General features: G+C 41.5%; 2 protein-coding genes across 2 annotated transcripts in view; both read left to right on the top strand.

Annotated features, from left to right (window-relative positions):
* Nucleotides 1–4876: 4876 nt before the first annotated feature.
* Nucleotides 4877–12518, top strand: GRPEL2 (GrpE like 2, mitochondrial). The gene is made up of 4 exons (XM_026063379.1): nucleotides 4877–5161; nucleotides 5363–5531; nucleotides 6447–6528; nucleotides 8190–12518. Coding segments are annotated over exons 1-4 (609 nt in total). The 5' UTR covers nucleotides 4877–5159; the 3' UTR covers nucleotides 8546–12518.
* Nucleotides 12519–13264: 746 nt separating this feature from the next.
* Nucleotides 13265–15294, top strand: part of PCYOX1L (prenylcysteine oxidase 1 like) — a 5668-nt gene continuing 3638 nt past the window's right edge. Inside the window, exon 1 of the mRNA XM_026063252.1 lies at nucleotides 13265–14413. Within this exon, the coding sequence (XP_025919037.1) occupies nucleotides 14374–14413 (40 nt within the window). The 5' untranslated portion in view covers nucleotides 13265–14373. The remainder of the gene's footprint in view (nucleotides 14414–15294) is intronic.

Genomic DNA, 15294 nt, shown 5'->3' with positions numbered 1-15294 from the left:
TAGAAGCAACTATGTTTGGGACAAGATGTAAAGATGTGCGTCTGAAATCTTCTTTCATACGATTTATATTTGCAAAAACTGTTCTAAATATGTAGACCCTCTCTAAATATGCAGCAAGTTTGAAATAGATTTGACTTTGCCTGATGGAAGCTGAATAAGCATAATTCATGAAGGACAGCCAAAACCTACCACCAGTGTGAAATGAATCTTTATATATAAGTACTCTCTGGATGTGTCTGCATTGCAATAGGAGCAGGTCTCTATAGCAAAACAGTCAGTTGTGAGGACCAGACATCCATGCTGTGCATGTTTCAGAGACTTCTTACTTTGGACTAACTTTAATCTGGGTCACTGCCCATTTACAGCCATCATGCATTGAGGTGTGCTCCTGAAGTTTGTTCTCCAGTTTGGTTTCATGCGAAGGGAATCCACATAGTATTCTCTGACATCGTTCAATGATGAAACAGACCATAGTAAGTGGAGATAATTAGGAGATTCCTCTCTAAAGCACACTCCTGATCTGATCTAAACACTAATGGAGGTGTTTCTGTGTATCTCAGCAATGTGTGGTTTGTCATGCTGATTGGGAGGAGGAGCAGGAGTGCTTTAGGAGGAGTTGAGATAGAATCTTGTGTTCAGAGAGTACATGAAAGAGTGAGTTTGGGATTTGGGGGTATCATTCCTGTGCTCTAGAAAGTGAGATGATACTCTGGTTCTGACTACAGACCTGTTATTCTTATCATTAAATTCTAATCTTTAAGGACAACTGTCTTAAACCATATGGCTGCAATCAAGTTCTCTTCTACTTCTATTTATTTGCCCTTCTCTGACATTAGTTCATAAATTTCTTTGAATCACCAGCTCAGTTTATAGTCTCTTCACACCCTCTGGGACTTCCCCATGTCTGTCACTTCAGGATGTCTCGACTTCCTCCAGTGGGGTTTCTGCCTATTTTTAGGACAGTTGTTATCAAGATTGTTTAGAAGCTACAGCACAGTGCAGTGGACACACTGTAAATAGTGCTTGCCCTTTTTAGCAGAGTATTTCCTTCATCTTTGAGGAAGGAGTAAATTGAGCGGCCTTTTCAATTCTGCCTAATAGTCTTTCTTAAGGATTTCCTTTGGAGTCGGTCTGTGGTTCTTGCTTCTTGTCAGCAACACTTAAAGCAGGCTAGTTTAACCAACACATGATAGCTGGGGCTTTTTTTTGCATGGGGGAGTGTTTTGTGACTTGGTTTCACTAGCTGAAAAATGGAGTCCATGCAAGCAACTCTCTGCTTCACGTAGGCAGGTCCCTGTAGCTGAAGCATCAGCTCGTCCATGCCCTTCTCCTCCTACACGCTAAAACACACCCATTTGTGTAGTGTAAATCACTTGCAAAGGGAAATGACTCACTAAGCTCTGCTTCTTGGATGCAAAAGAGTTAATTCATTTGTATAGTTTTCTAAAACTGCAGATGTCTCACCTGTGAGGTGTCTAGCAAAGTTGCTTTCTCAGCTGTGTTTCAGCTTGTTGCATCTGTAGCATGACTAATTTCCATCCCTGCAGCTCTTTAAATGAAAAGGGAGATGATTAAGTACAAAGTTTGCAGTTGATTCTTACGATGGACTTTTTTTACAAAGAAACTTTACAGTTCTTTAAAGCTTCATTGATTGATTTTTTTTTTTTTTTTTTTGGAAGGCTTGGTAAAGGGAGACTTTCTCTTTCCTCATCTCTGGTTTAATCTCCTTTTTATAGCTTTGGAAAAGTACTATGTTAACAAATCAACAAACCAAAATTTATTTTTAAAAATTAAACTGTGAATAACAGCTGCCTGTTTGTTGATTTGAATTCCAAAATAATGAGCCACTGCTATTTACAAGTATTCCCTTTCGCCTTGTAACTGAGGCAAACTAACTACATTTTTGTAACGTTGCTGGCAGGATCAGTGGTCATGATCTGTCTTCTTATCTATCTTTTACTGAGATAGTTTCCATTGCAGCACAAAATCCTTGAGCTGCTTTTATCCTAACAATTCACGTTACTGAAATTGTTACTCAGGATGCTTGCATGAGAAAAATAATATGACGCTTCCTTCAGAAGCATATAGTGAAATGAAAACACTTACCTAGGAGTGCAGTAACTTATGACTGACATCTGAAGTTGAATCAGCCAGCTAAACCTAGTTAGTGTATCTAGACAATTATACTAGCAGGATGAGAGATTTAGCTGGCATACTTCTTTTTTCTAAAGAATTGTTTACTTTTAGCATTCTGTAACTTTTAAGAAACACAAAACCCAATGTGTTCTCTTTTCTGCTTTAAACCACCGTTGGTAGTATGTTTAGTAAAAGTTCAGTTCAGTGAAGCAAATGAAACCTGTACAGTGAGAAGTCTTGAACATACTGTGAAAGTTTTTGATTCCCTATGCAACATTTGTTAAAGCTTGAACTATTGTATGTTGATGATAGTTTCCAGCAAATCTATATTTAGGAAGCATATAAAATGCCACAGTGACAGGCATCTTAAAAATCATTCAAGATGGAGTATTGCGCCCCAAACAGATCTCTGCAGCAGTGGTTAAAAYGTAGGGGGGTTTTCTGCGTCCGCACTCCTGGAACCTGGAATTGCAATGGCGGGTCCATATTTTGAAAGCAGCCTAGTTCTTTAAAGATTAGTGCAAGGAACATTCTATTTCAGAGCAAATGGACTTAGCAAAAGTGTCTTCTGATTTGTAGTTGGTGTGTTATGTGTTGAAAAGGTGTGGTTTGACAAACAGATCGTGTTTTAAGCACCTACTTAATAAATAATCGTATGCAAATATAACTCAGGTGGGAAAAGGAAGTTTGTCATTAGTGTCATGGGACCTTTAGCAACCTTGTATTAAAGATAAAATGAGGAAACATCTGGGCTACTTAAGCAGGGAGTGGTAAGATGTGCTTAGTGGTCTTTGAGCAGATACAAATCTCTTAGACTGGACTTTGGCCAGCCAAATAAATCAGTCTAAGCCCAGGCTATGAACCAAAAGAGGTGTCAACACCTCTTCCCTTCCCACTGCTCTCCCTCCCATGTCTCTCCAGGCTTCGCATGTTTGTCTTCTCTTTTCTGCTGGTACTTGCACTCATCTCTCAGCAAACCTTCTCAGGGATATAGACAGGAAACTGTTTTCATTGTTTTGTAGGGTTCGTTTTCTGCTGGTTTAGCTCCCTGAACCTTCATTCTGCAGAAACTGCTCAGTTCCAGTACTGGAATAAAGGCAGCAGCCCATCCTTTGCAGTTGCGGCTGTTAGGTCAGCTTAGCTGAATTGTTGAACCACACTTAAGTCTCATGACCAATTTGATAGATCCAGAAACAGAAGTAGTGCACTTTTGCAACAATGTACCCAAGCAATATAGCTTCCCCCAAAAGGAAGAAAGCTTAATGGTGCAGGTCTGGTAACATGAACTCAGTTACATTGATAGAGGCCCAACTTAGTATCTCCATGCAGTGTTGAATTGTGCTGTATAAACATACAAGTTTGCATCAGTGCCAGTGCAGTAATTTCTGCACCATGCTGCATTGTACTCAGTAGAGGTATGCGCTTAGTATATCCAAAACGCCTCTCTTAAAGAGGATGTTGAAAGCCCTGCTCTGAGGAAGAGGCCAGGTGTTCCTAAGAAAGGAGACACCCTTCCTTGTTAAGCAGATACTAAAATGTTTCCTGRATGGAGCTGTCTTGGAAGTAAACTGAACTTTCTTCTGCAAATTCTGTGTTTGGTGTAAGGTATGGGAGGGAGGTAGGCTGAGGCTTTGGTCTCTTTCTGATGTGAATGGGTTTTGTCTAGATCAGTTCTGTAAAAGCAGGTGGTGCCTCACTGTCTTGGTATCCTGCCTGTAGAAGGGGGAGTGAAAACTCTTGGTGTACCTCTTGGACTGACAGCATTATTACTAGTACCCAAGTGCTTTGAGAAAATAAAGTACAGAAGGAAGTGATAAATATTTCTTTACTTTTCATAATGTCTAGCCTGCTGTTGTTTCATCATCTTTTGACCAAAACTGTTTTCAGCCTGACTTCTATTATCTATTTTGGGGGGAATTTGTGAGATTTTTACAATATGGGATAAGCTCTAGGCACCTAGGCAGTGTTCATACACCACAGTCTAATTATCTGACTCCTTGGTTGTTTTGTAATTTCACCTGCAAGTTCTAGAATCAATCTCCTGGACGACCTCCTCCTGCTCTACCAATACGAACCATTGACAAGTATGCTTTTTAGCTGAAAAGTATACTGGCATGAAAATGTCATTGGAAACAAAGTTAGAATTCAACACTTGAGGTCTGAGCTTATTTTGGTTTTGCCTTTAGGACTGCTTTTCATTGCCAGTATAGCTAAAAATAGTTGAAGTGCTTAAAACTGTTGAAGTATATTAGTGACAATTTTCAGTTGATGCATTCCATCCCTTTTTCATGCTCTGCTAATGGAGCTGTGAAGATTCTGGCAGAAGGCTCCAGAATACATGCAGTAACATCTAGGATGCACAAAACTTGATCATGTACTGGATAATTCCTTTCTCTCTCTTTCCCTTTTTTTTTTTTTTTTTAACTGTTCTTTGTGCAGTGGACACGGAAGCTGGGTACAGTCTAGCAATTGTTACTTTGTAAAAGAAACTGCTTGGCAAAAGGCTCAAAACTCTCCTCCTCTTCACTCAGGGGGAAGAAAACTGAATACCCCATGTATTATGTCTGTGTGCACCCAGGAGAATAAACATAACAGAGCATCCCAGAATTGAATCCTGTTAATTAGCAGTTTGGGACTCTGGTATGTCCTTCCAAGATTGTTAAATTGCTTCACTGAATTCCACAGCCGCTCCCCTGGTGTGAGTTACCTTTTGCAGTAACCATACCTTCTTAGAGAAGTAGGCTCAGCTCTGCCCGTGTATCTTATACAAGTGCTGTGGGTTTGCAGATCTTGCTGAATTTTGCTCAGAATGCTTGTTTTTCAGAAATCATGTTTAAACCAGCTCTGTGTTATCTGCCTCCTTTCCAAGACTACTTTGCAAAAATGTTTCTGGAGTTTACTGTCCTGTATTGACCACCTGTATTGGGATGTTACCTAAAATGCGACTGATAGCTTACTTTCCTGTCAAAATCTGACTCCTTTCAAAGTATGTCAGAGAAGTGACATATAGCTTCTGCAGTGACATGTGAGTCTTAAAAGAATTTTTCAAAACATCCATTTTCTGCGTTTTTGTGCTAGTTGCTTGTCTTTACTGAAAAGAGCTAAAATTTTATCGGCAATCCTACCTACCTATTTAAAGAGATCCTACTGTTAGTGATGACACTAAACTGGAATTCTTCTTTTTGACCCATTGTTACTTACTTTTTTTCCTTCTTTTTGTCACTAGGTTACATTTCAGGGGTTCCTCATTTGTCTTCAGCACCGCAGCTCAGCAGAGAAGTACAGGAGATGAGTGTGGCCCAGAAGATCCCCATGATGAGCCGAAGCATCCGCTTTCTGAATGTGCCTTAGAGCACAAAGCCATCAAATTGGAAGAACAAGTCCGTGATTTAACTGTGAGTATGCTACTGGAGTCTGTCTGCTGATGGCATCACTATGCCTTTCGTTCAGTCCTCTTGATACAGGAAACTGTCTTTCATGCCAAGCCTCTTCTGTAAGCGTTGTAACATGCACCCAGCACCACTGCACTGTGGCACCGTAAAAGTGGCTGTGCTCTAGCTGTGAGAGGGTGCACTGTGAAAGAATTACGTTCTGCTTTCCCCAGAAACACCATCTGTCAGTAGTTCCTAGGAGGCAGATCCTGACAGTCTGATCCTGCATGGCAAAACTGTATGCTCAAGATGGTCTGATCAAATCTTTCACGTCGTTGTACACGGAGAATGGCAGTAGTTTTGTCCTAATTAGTATCACATACTGTGACATCGTGGATCCAGATAGTCTGAGAAGGGAAATCATCCTTAGTTACAGTGGTGTGGTGGAAATGGTGGGAATTGTTTTATAGGGACTTTCAAGAAAGGATTTAACTGAAGAGAGGATTAAATATCGCAGCACTGGACAATTCTGGAAATAATTGCCCTGAGAGTAATAAGATCTACTGCACCAAGAGATAAATCAGCTGATTGCAGATCTGTTGCTAAGACTGCCAATTCTCCTGCTAGAGAAAGGAGCATCTCAGTAGCTGCAGAGTGAGTCATGCAAAAAGCATCAGCCTGACAATGCAGTGTTCAACCGAGCTGTGTCCTGAATGCTTCAGGCCTTGACTTGGGCCCTTTGAGGGAGTTGCAGTTGTGCTGATTAATCAGTAAGGAGAGGAACTTGGGTGTGCATGTTCTAGTGAGAACTCTGGAGCCCTGCACAATCTTCTTACATGAAGTGGCTTCTTTTTAAACAGTTTCTAAGGGATTGTAAACTTGTCAGGAAATCAGTTTTCCTTCCTTGTCTGACATCTCCTCTTACTGTTATGGTTACAGGAGCGATACCGGAAAGCTTTGGCAGATTCTGAGAATGTCCGGAGGAGAACACAGAAATTTGTGGAAGATGCCAAACTCTTTGGTAAGCAAAGTGAGGCAGAGCTGTTTTTACTGCAGTGGCCTGCCTGCCTGAGCATAAAACGCTGATCAACAGCTTTTCTCTCTGCATTCTCCTGCCCTTGTTCATTTTAAAGTCTGGCGTGATGTTTGGCCTGGCTGACGGGTGTCTGGGCTTCCTAGCTATTTTTTCTGTATGTCCAGCCGTGTCATTTTGTGTTTGCCTCAGTAACTGTTTTGTTATCTTATTTTACTAAAATAGGTCTGGTGCACTTAACTGAAATCACAGTTTCTTCTGTATATTGAGAATTGACGCTTGGAGAGTATATTCTGTACTCTCAGCTGTGTTATCAGGTTGTGGTCTCTTTTACTGTGTTAAGAGCCCCTCCTCTTCTGCTCTAGTTTTTGTGAGGTAGGTCCTGCCTGGGACAAAGGTTGTCAATTTCTGTATCAAATATTCTTTAAAATTTCCCTAATAAATGTTTTGGTATTGATAAAGTGAGCTGGATTTGTAGCTTTAGCAACTGATGTACTAAACAAGTGAAGAGGGAAAAAACTGCTGTTTAATCATTGCAGTCTGCCAGCACCATCTCTGAGAATGAGAAACTTTTATTTTCCATAATGCATTAATCTCAGAGTTTTAGCTAATTCCAGTAGCTTCAAATTAGAGCTGCTGTATATTTTCTTTCTGTTCCACCCACAGCRCTATAAATCCTAGATGACCTGCCTTGCTGGTTTTGTTTTTTTGAACTGTTTGACATTTTATATGTAATGTGCTTTAGATTTGAAGAAAAATGAGGTTCTTTATTAGAAGTTGCTCATGGGGCGAAGCATGGGGCTCTGTAGAGCATTAAAACACTGGTGCTTCTGCTTCTGGCTGCTCCTATGCAACTTCCTTCTCCTTCATGCTTTTTTCCTTCTATGCATGTTTAAACATGCATATGCAAGCGTAGACAGCACCAAGTTATTGTTTCTCTTTCTCTGTTTTCCTTATGTGTTTTTCCATAAGTCAGTTATGCTACCTGTGTAATTGAGGGAGGCTGGTTTTCTTGAAATTATTGCACTGTGTAACATGCTGCTTCTGGAAATGTGTACAACCTGAATCCAAAATATTAAAAAACTTTGTTTTCTAATGAAAAAGACTGCATAACTTGAGAACAGCCAACCCAAGGACCATTTTGTCCTGTCCTTCCACAGTAGTTTTAACTTGTGAGTAAATCTGTGGATATACTTTCGAATGGTCATGTATTGTTTTTGCTTCCCCCCATTTTATTTGTTTTCTGTGTGCGTGGACATTTATGTGAGTTGTTTGGCAAAATATTTTTTTCCTTGGAGCTGTGTAAGAGGGTGTTCTAAATCACAAGTCTTAGTCACAAGAACTTCTTGAAGTGAAATACCAATAATCTTACTCTGCTTTATCAGGCAGACTATATAATTGTTGTTCTTTATAGATGTACCTTTCTTGCATATACTTTAATTTGGGGAGGATACTAGGATACTACGCATATAATACTAAAGCTTTGGCTACAGGAGAGGCAAGCACCACTCACTCTCACTGAAGCTAGTTAACAGCTTTCAAGATGTTTTCAAACTTCTGTGGCTTTGTGCCTGCCATTAGTACTGCAGTTCTGTATGTTCCATAGTTAAACTAACTTTCATTTACTTCTTGCTTCTTTGTGCCTGTAGGGATCCAGAGTTTCTGCAAGGACCTTGTGGAGGTAGCAGATATCTTGGAGAAGACTGCTGAGAGTGCTGCAGGAGAAGCGGAGCCTAGTAATCCAAATCCAACCTTAAAGAAAATCTATGAAGGCCTCTCTCTCATAGAGGCCAAATTGCAAAGTGTGTTTGCCAAACATGGCCTTCAGAAGATGAACCCTGTTGGTGGCAAATATGATCCATATGACCATGAAATAGTCTGCCATGTACCAGCCGAGGGAATGCAGCCAGGCACGATAGCGCTGGTGACTCAGGATGGCTATAAACTCCATGGGCGCACTATCAGACATGCACTCGTCGGTGTGGCAGTAGAGTCACAGGAATGACATGGGCTTACCCATTGGCATCTGGGACCTTAATGAGCTGAGGACCCTTTGGCACTCAGTGACAACTGCAGCTGCATGTCTTTATTTATTAACCTAGGTTTATATTGTATGTTGGCTTCTTTACAATGTGTGCAGTTATTTTGCCATTAATTCTAAGGTACTTGTATATTTAATGTTCCTTTTTGGAGCATGTGGAGTAGTAGGAGTCCTGCTTTTTCTGTCATAGATGTGGCACTGTAGTCCCTCTCCCTGTTGCTGATTTCAAGTCCCCATTAAACCTTTTATGGGGAAGGGGGGGATATGAGAGAAAGAGAAATTATCAGAGAGCTAGGGAATCTTGTCTCCTAATTCTGTCTCTGAGACAGACTCCTCCTGTGGCCTTTAGGCAAGTAACCTCTCTGCCTCAGTTTCCCTATCTGTATTAAGGGGCTATACTAATAATTATTGACCTACCTCACAGGGATGTGGTGAGGCTTTTTCTTTGCAAGGCACTCAGGCGAGGAAAAGCTCAAAGTGCAAAGTATTATTATCAGGCTGGTTTTGGTGTCTTCCCTTGTCCCCAGATCCCTCAGGTGGCGATGAAGATGATCACTTGAAATGGCATTTAGAGCCAAATTTTTCTTCTCTCTTTTCAGGAAAGCAGTCCTGAATTAATGACATTTCTTTTATACTATAGTTGAATATTGATGAGGTTTTAAAGAGAATTCAGTTGTCATGGTCATGTCAAACTTTAATGTGTTCGTATTTGTTCTCCAGGTAAAATTTCAGCTTGCCTCCCTCTTTTGAAGGGTAAAATAGGGCGTGGTCCTTGGTGGAGCATAGAAATCTGTTCTCAAATCTCCTTCTCCAACCAAAAAGTGTATTTTGGAGGAGAGTAAGATCTCTTCCTTGATGAATATTTGTGCAGCCTCCAAGCATGATAAACTGTATACTCTTTGACGCTGCTGGCAGAATGGAGATATGCCCTTAAGTAAGAAATCTGGACTTATTTTATTTTCTCAAGCTCTCCAATAATAGTACTCAAATAACACTAACTTCAGTTCACATTCAGATTCTACTTTTGCCTGGTTGTGGTAAATATTATTTTTTTTTGAAGGAAGGAAGGACAAAAGTCTTTTCTACTAAAAGTCTCAAGTGTCCTTGAACCAGTTTTAGCAACAGTGACAAGAAAGCAGAGAAGCAGAAGGCTGAGAAAGTGAAAGCTGACCTGAAGCCATCCTCCTAGTTAGAGGCATGTTGTTGTCACAGTATGGCATATGTATTTCCCAGTGGTCCTCTTGCCTTGGGAGTCCATTCGTCTAAACTGAAAGAATTCAATGTCACTGAGTAAAGTCAGAATTTAACCCTTTGGAGAGTGATGAGCAGTACAGTGACAGAAGAATTATACAAACCTGACTATGGTCTGCATTACACAAAAACAAGGCAGGAATGGTTGTGTTTGCAGGTTGCTTCTTACTGATTCATTAATTCTTGCCTTTTTGCTTCCTGGAACTAGATCTGTAGCCTGACAAAGTTATTTGAGATCTGCTTCTAAAACTGCTTTCTTTATGGTGGGTGCCATCACTGGTTTGGAAGGAAGCTTATTCTTCACCTGTTCCTTTGCAGGCTTCAGTTGCATAATCCTTGTGATGGACTTCAAGAATAAAGCAGACTTCAGTTAGCAGCTGTGAACAATCTTTTACGTGGGGAGATTGTGTAGAACATATGCAGCCTATTGATTGTCATTCCAGAATTTTAAGAAAGATGGACATTTCTCTTCTCATATGCCTCATGCAAGCTGCTTTAGTGGCAAGTGTATGTGGGTGACTCAGAGCGCCCTGCATTCTAATGATGCTTTTTGAAGTGTAGTTTTGTGCCTCTGAGTAGTTAGGTTTTCAGGCAGGTACCTGAGACTTCAACCCCGGAACAGTGCTCCATGGCAGCATTAGATCCCTTTGAGTAAGTCTCCAGTTCAGTTCTTACTACATTGTTGGAAATTTTAGAGAAATACCGGACTTTCTGTTCTGTTCTTTTTTTTTGCTGGTCATACATGGTGACTGGGTAACCAGGTGATGCTGCTACTCAAGACAGAGGATAGGTACAATATGAAAAGTGGCAGTGCAAGCCTTGCCATACAGCTTCATGACTGTCTGCAGCCTGCTCTGAGGAAACTGCATCTTGGGCTGGAAAAAGCAATTAGGTTCTCTTCTGCCTCTTCCATCCCTGGTATATCAGCTGAGTCTTTTTGCAGATAAGAGAGGAGAGCTGGTTATGGAAACTAACATGTAATGTAAACCTTTATATATAAGGAACTGAGCAAAAACAAAGTCATTTCATGTAACAAGTGGTTTTCAGTTATAAAAAGATTGCAACTTATCTGCGCTAGACTTCTAGTGTGCAACTAAAAGTGATCAGATCCAAAGCCTCTCTAACACTGACCCCGCTCAGCCACTTGACTATTAAAGTGTAGTACATCTACTTAGCCCATCTTTGGACTATTTACCAGGCCTTCCTGTCACCTTGACTAGTAATCACCCATTTTTTGCCTTAAGGAAATACCCTAAAATGCACTCTGAAACACCTTCTATCTGTAATGAGAGGTTATTGATTTAGGGTCTGCCTCTGGGATCTGAATTCATTGAGGTACTGTTRTTTGGCTAGAACAAAAATCTAAGGGGTCAGGGTTCCTGCACACTCTTCCTTACCCTCCCACAGGGCCTGTTTAATCATGGGCAAGCTATTTTCCCAATTTATGCCCCAACTTTATAACCCTATGAAACTTCTACAGGATCTTAACAGGCTTTTATGATGGTTACTGTAAGATTTACCCATTACTTAAAGACTTTTTTACAGAAACTACCAAAGAGAGAAATGCTGTTGCTGCTGTTTGTCCTAGCTTTCTGCTTCCTTTCAATTGTGAAGTGAAAATGAACTAACCAAACCTGGATTCCATCACAGAATTTAGACTTCTCAGACAAAATTTGATCCTCTTGCCTTTCAAGCACACTTAATGATCCCTTTTATTGTGGATAAGATTGTCTAAGGATGGATCAAATTTCTCTTTTCTAGATACCAGTCCCTTGTTGTCTTCCATGTTTGTGTAAAGCTTGCACAGTGGGACAGGTTCCTTGTTGCACTCTCCAGAATTACACCAGAGAGGAATCTGGCCCATAAGCTTTTTCTCTCCAGTCACTTTATTCAATGACTATTTAATAAAACACAGGAGTTTGTTAGAAGGGGCGGAATACCAGAAGAGGGGAAGTTTTGCATACATGTTAGTCATTTCCACTCTGTTAGGCCAGCCTTGAACTGAAGAACTTGAGCTGGGAGTGCAGGCAGCTAGATAACAAATGTATGCAGTGATGTGTGGAGATACATTGCTGCTCTTGGAAAAYGCAGCCATGCTGTACACAGGCATTTGCCTTGTTCTGTGACCTTACCATATCCTGTCAGTGGGACATAATTTGAGTTGAACTCTTGGATGAGTCTTCAGTGGCACTGTCTCATGTGTGGCAGCGTCTTAACTCTCTGATCACGAGCAGTACAGAATGTGAATGTCACTTTGTGAACCTTAAATTCTCAGTGCTTCATCAGCAGAGCTTCTGTTGAAACAGCTGTGATAAATCAATGGCTATTAGCAGTCCTTTAATTTTTTTAAAAAAATGTATTTAAGTTCTATTGTGAATATTGTAGTATTTTTTTTATTTTAAAATGCAAGATGTTTTGATATTTCTTGCAAAGTCAAATGAACAAAGCATTGCTAATCTCCAAAAATCGAAGTCCACTTAATTGGTGGGAAACCTGTATATATTGTATGTTTTTGTGTTTCTGTGCTCTTATTTACCCAAAGGTTCTGGCTGTATGAAAGAGAAGGACTGAAGTGTGGGAGTGGTGCACATAATTGACAACAACATTTGAGTTAATGTTGGAATGGGCTGATTTCTTTTAGATGTCCAGATACTGTCCATTTGCTAATAAAAAAAAAATGCAGTTATTTCTTTTTTCTTTTTTTCCCCTGCCTCAAACTGTTTCTCATTCTGACTGTCATTTGAGTTGGGTGGGACCATGGATTGTTTCTAGCTATTCCAGATCTGGCTGTACTGTCTAGGGCAGTGGACACCTTTGCTGAACATTTGGTTAGAAAACCTTTAGCTGGTCTCCAAGAAAGGTGCGTATGCATGCTTGGGTCATCTTTACTTCCACAGGTAAGTTGTCAGAGATTTCTGCACTGATCAACTCCCCAACAGGACATGTCATTCTCTGATACTTCCTTGCCTGCTTTCATTTCTGCTCTTAAGAAGTCTGCTCACAGACCATTGTGTAGAGTGATGCTCTCTGCCAGCATTGGATGCTTCATTCTGCAGAACTCTGCTGAGAGTTGAGATATTTGATACCTTGATTTATTTTTACTGTTCTGTTCTCTCATAGCTTTACTTTACTGCATTTTTCCCTATTTTGTGTATGGTATGTTTTAGCAGGCATACTCCACGGCAGCTCATTTCAGATGGCTTAATATACAGTGTGCATTAAAGCTTATGGTATCCACTGGTGGGTTATGATTTCATGAATTTGTTGGAGAGAGTGGCAGGTGCTCTCTGTAGGTGTGTGATTGCAACAGACTTACTTGATTCTCCCTTTCCTCATTCTCTAAGACCTTTGTACAGTATAGTAATGACCAGGCCTCCATTCCTGATTTTGGCTTTTTCTAGTAACAGTTTTTTCTATGTCAGTGGGCCTCACTTTCCTTGTTTTCCTGAAGCTCTGAATGTCCCTGTGCACTTCTCATTAGAAAAGGCCTTTGCAGTTTGTTTATAAATGGCCTTTTGGGGGGTAAGATTATATTTTATGTTAAAGATCTTTCAAGCAGCAGCTATCTACCTGCCAAACAGAGCCAGAGCAGTCCCCTTGTGATTGTAGAGGCTGCTTCCCATATATGGGCTTTTTCTCCCTGAAAGCAGTTGTGATCGGATTGATGTATGTGTACGCTAACCAGACAAGACCAGGAAATACTGCTACCTGCTACTGCGCTAGTAATATCTGGTTCTTCTGGTTTTCTCTCTAGCAACAGTGAGAAGTGGAGGTTTTCAAACCAGAGCAACCTCCATCTACAGGAAAGCATCATAGCTCGTGAGCAAGGGGAAATGTGTTTTGCCTATGGCATGATACTGCAGAATGTCTACAAGAAAGGCATGATCAGCTCTTCCAGATAAGGCTGAAAGGAAGGGCATCCAAAGCTGTACTTATTCAGACACCTAAGAGCTTTGCTGTTAGTGTAACAGCCTGATTTCTTGTCGCCCACGGCCATGGTGAAAACAGGGCAGTTAAATAACAGCTTGTTAAAATCTGAGGCAGGCTGCAGAGACATTTGTGTTTATTTTTTCAGCAGCTTTGGGAAAGTAGTCTCCCTATCTATCTGATACTGCCCAATGTAAGACCTTGGATGAGGGGAGCAGTAGTTTTTGACTGTATCCCTCATGCATTCATGCCTAAGTTTCTGGGTTACATATGCTACTCTTGCAGGAATTCAGCTGTGAAAGCAGCTCCTGCCTGGAGAAAGGGAGTAGGACTGTGCATGGGGTCTGTTTCCTTCTGAGACAAAGTTCTAATGACRGCTTGAACCCAAACATAACTCCATCACTTGATATGGAGCCAGCCATTGACTACAGTGTGCTCTAGGTGCTGTAATTTATAATATGTACTAAGCATTTCAGTTTTTGCTCAGTCTTTGCTATCCTTTGTATTCGTAGTAGCAGCAAGCTCCCAGATGGGATCCCTGTGGCACAAGCTCCTTGCTGTTGGGCACCTTGTTTTGCCTAGGGCAGAAAGTCTCGAAATGCCATTGCTGATGCATGAGCCACTGCAGAATCCAGCCTGATCCCTTCCAGTCAGGTACTAAGCACTGTGCATTTGCAAATGTGCAAACTGAGCGCATGGGAAAACGTGTGTCACACAGCAGCTTGGCTTGAATACTTTGCTATGGTGCAACCCCCAGCAAGCTTGCAGCACAAGAGAGGTGAGTGAATGCGAAAGGGAGTAAAGAAAGGGAGCTGGAGAGAGTCCCATGATGGCTAACTGACCCAGCTGTTGCTGAAGTGCAAGAAAAGCAGGTCTTTCCTAAGTTTGAAAGCGCAGTGCTTGGGGGGGAATGTCCCATGTGTGGGGCTGTGCCAAAGGAGGTGGTCCTGAGGTGGTTTGTGTGCAGGCCTGAGCTMCTGGTTCCAGGAGGCTGCTCTCAGCTTTAGGCCATCAGTTCAACATCAGCTCAGCTGCAAGTCGGTGGTTGCAATGCCTTAGCTGATGGGCAGCTTGTGTTAGGAACACAGGGCATTGCGGATCCTCTGTGTAGCTATGCTTAGAGATGTTCATGTACCACAGCCAGCACTTTTGAATGCTGAGAGTCTCTGAGCCTTGGCGTCATTCTCAGAGGGAGTACTGGGAGATAAATTATCACAAGGCCTGCTTTTGTACTGCTTCTGCGGCTCCAGAATTGTTAGCCTGGCGCTTCCACCACGGTGCTTTCATAAAAGACAGGGCAACTTTGTGTGCAGCCCTCTGGCTTTGCAGAAACAAAACCCAGTCCCTTCCCATGTGGCTTGCCCTGATCCTTCTCGCGTTACAATCTGCAGCAGGGAGAAGCGCTGGCTCAGTGCTTTCGCTTTCGGCACTGCAGGCAGTTCTGCCTCTGCTCTCCGCTCTCCATGATCCAATTCCCTTTATGCTGGCAAGCAGCAGCATGTGCATGGGCCCTGTTAACCTTTCGTCTTCCCCCC

This window comes from Apteryx rowi, unplaced genomic scaffold (genome assembly GCF_003343035.1).
Source record: "Apteryx rowi isolate R43461 unplaced genomic scaffold, aptRow1 scaffold_2, whole genome shotgun sequence".
NCBI lineage: Eukaryota > Metazoa > Chordata > Aves > Apterygiformes > Apterygidae > Apteryx > Apteryx rowi.
The sequence above is the reverse complement of the archived record's forward strand: the minus strand, read 5'-3'. Positions and strand labels throughout refer to the sequence as shown.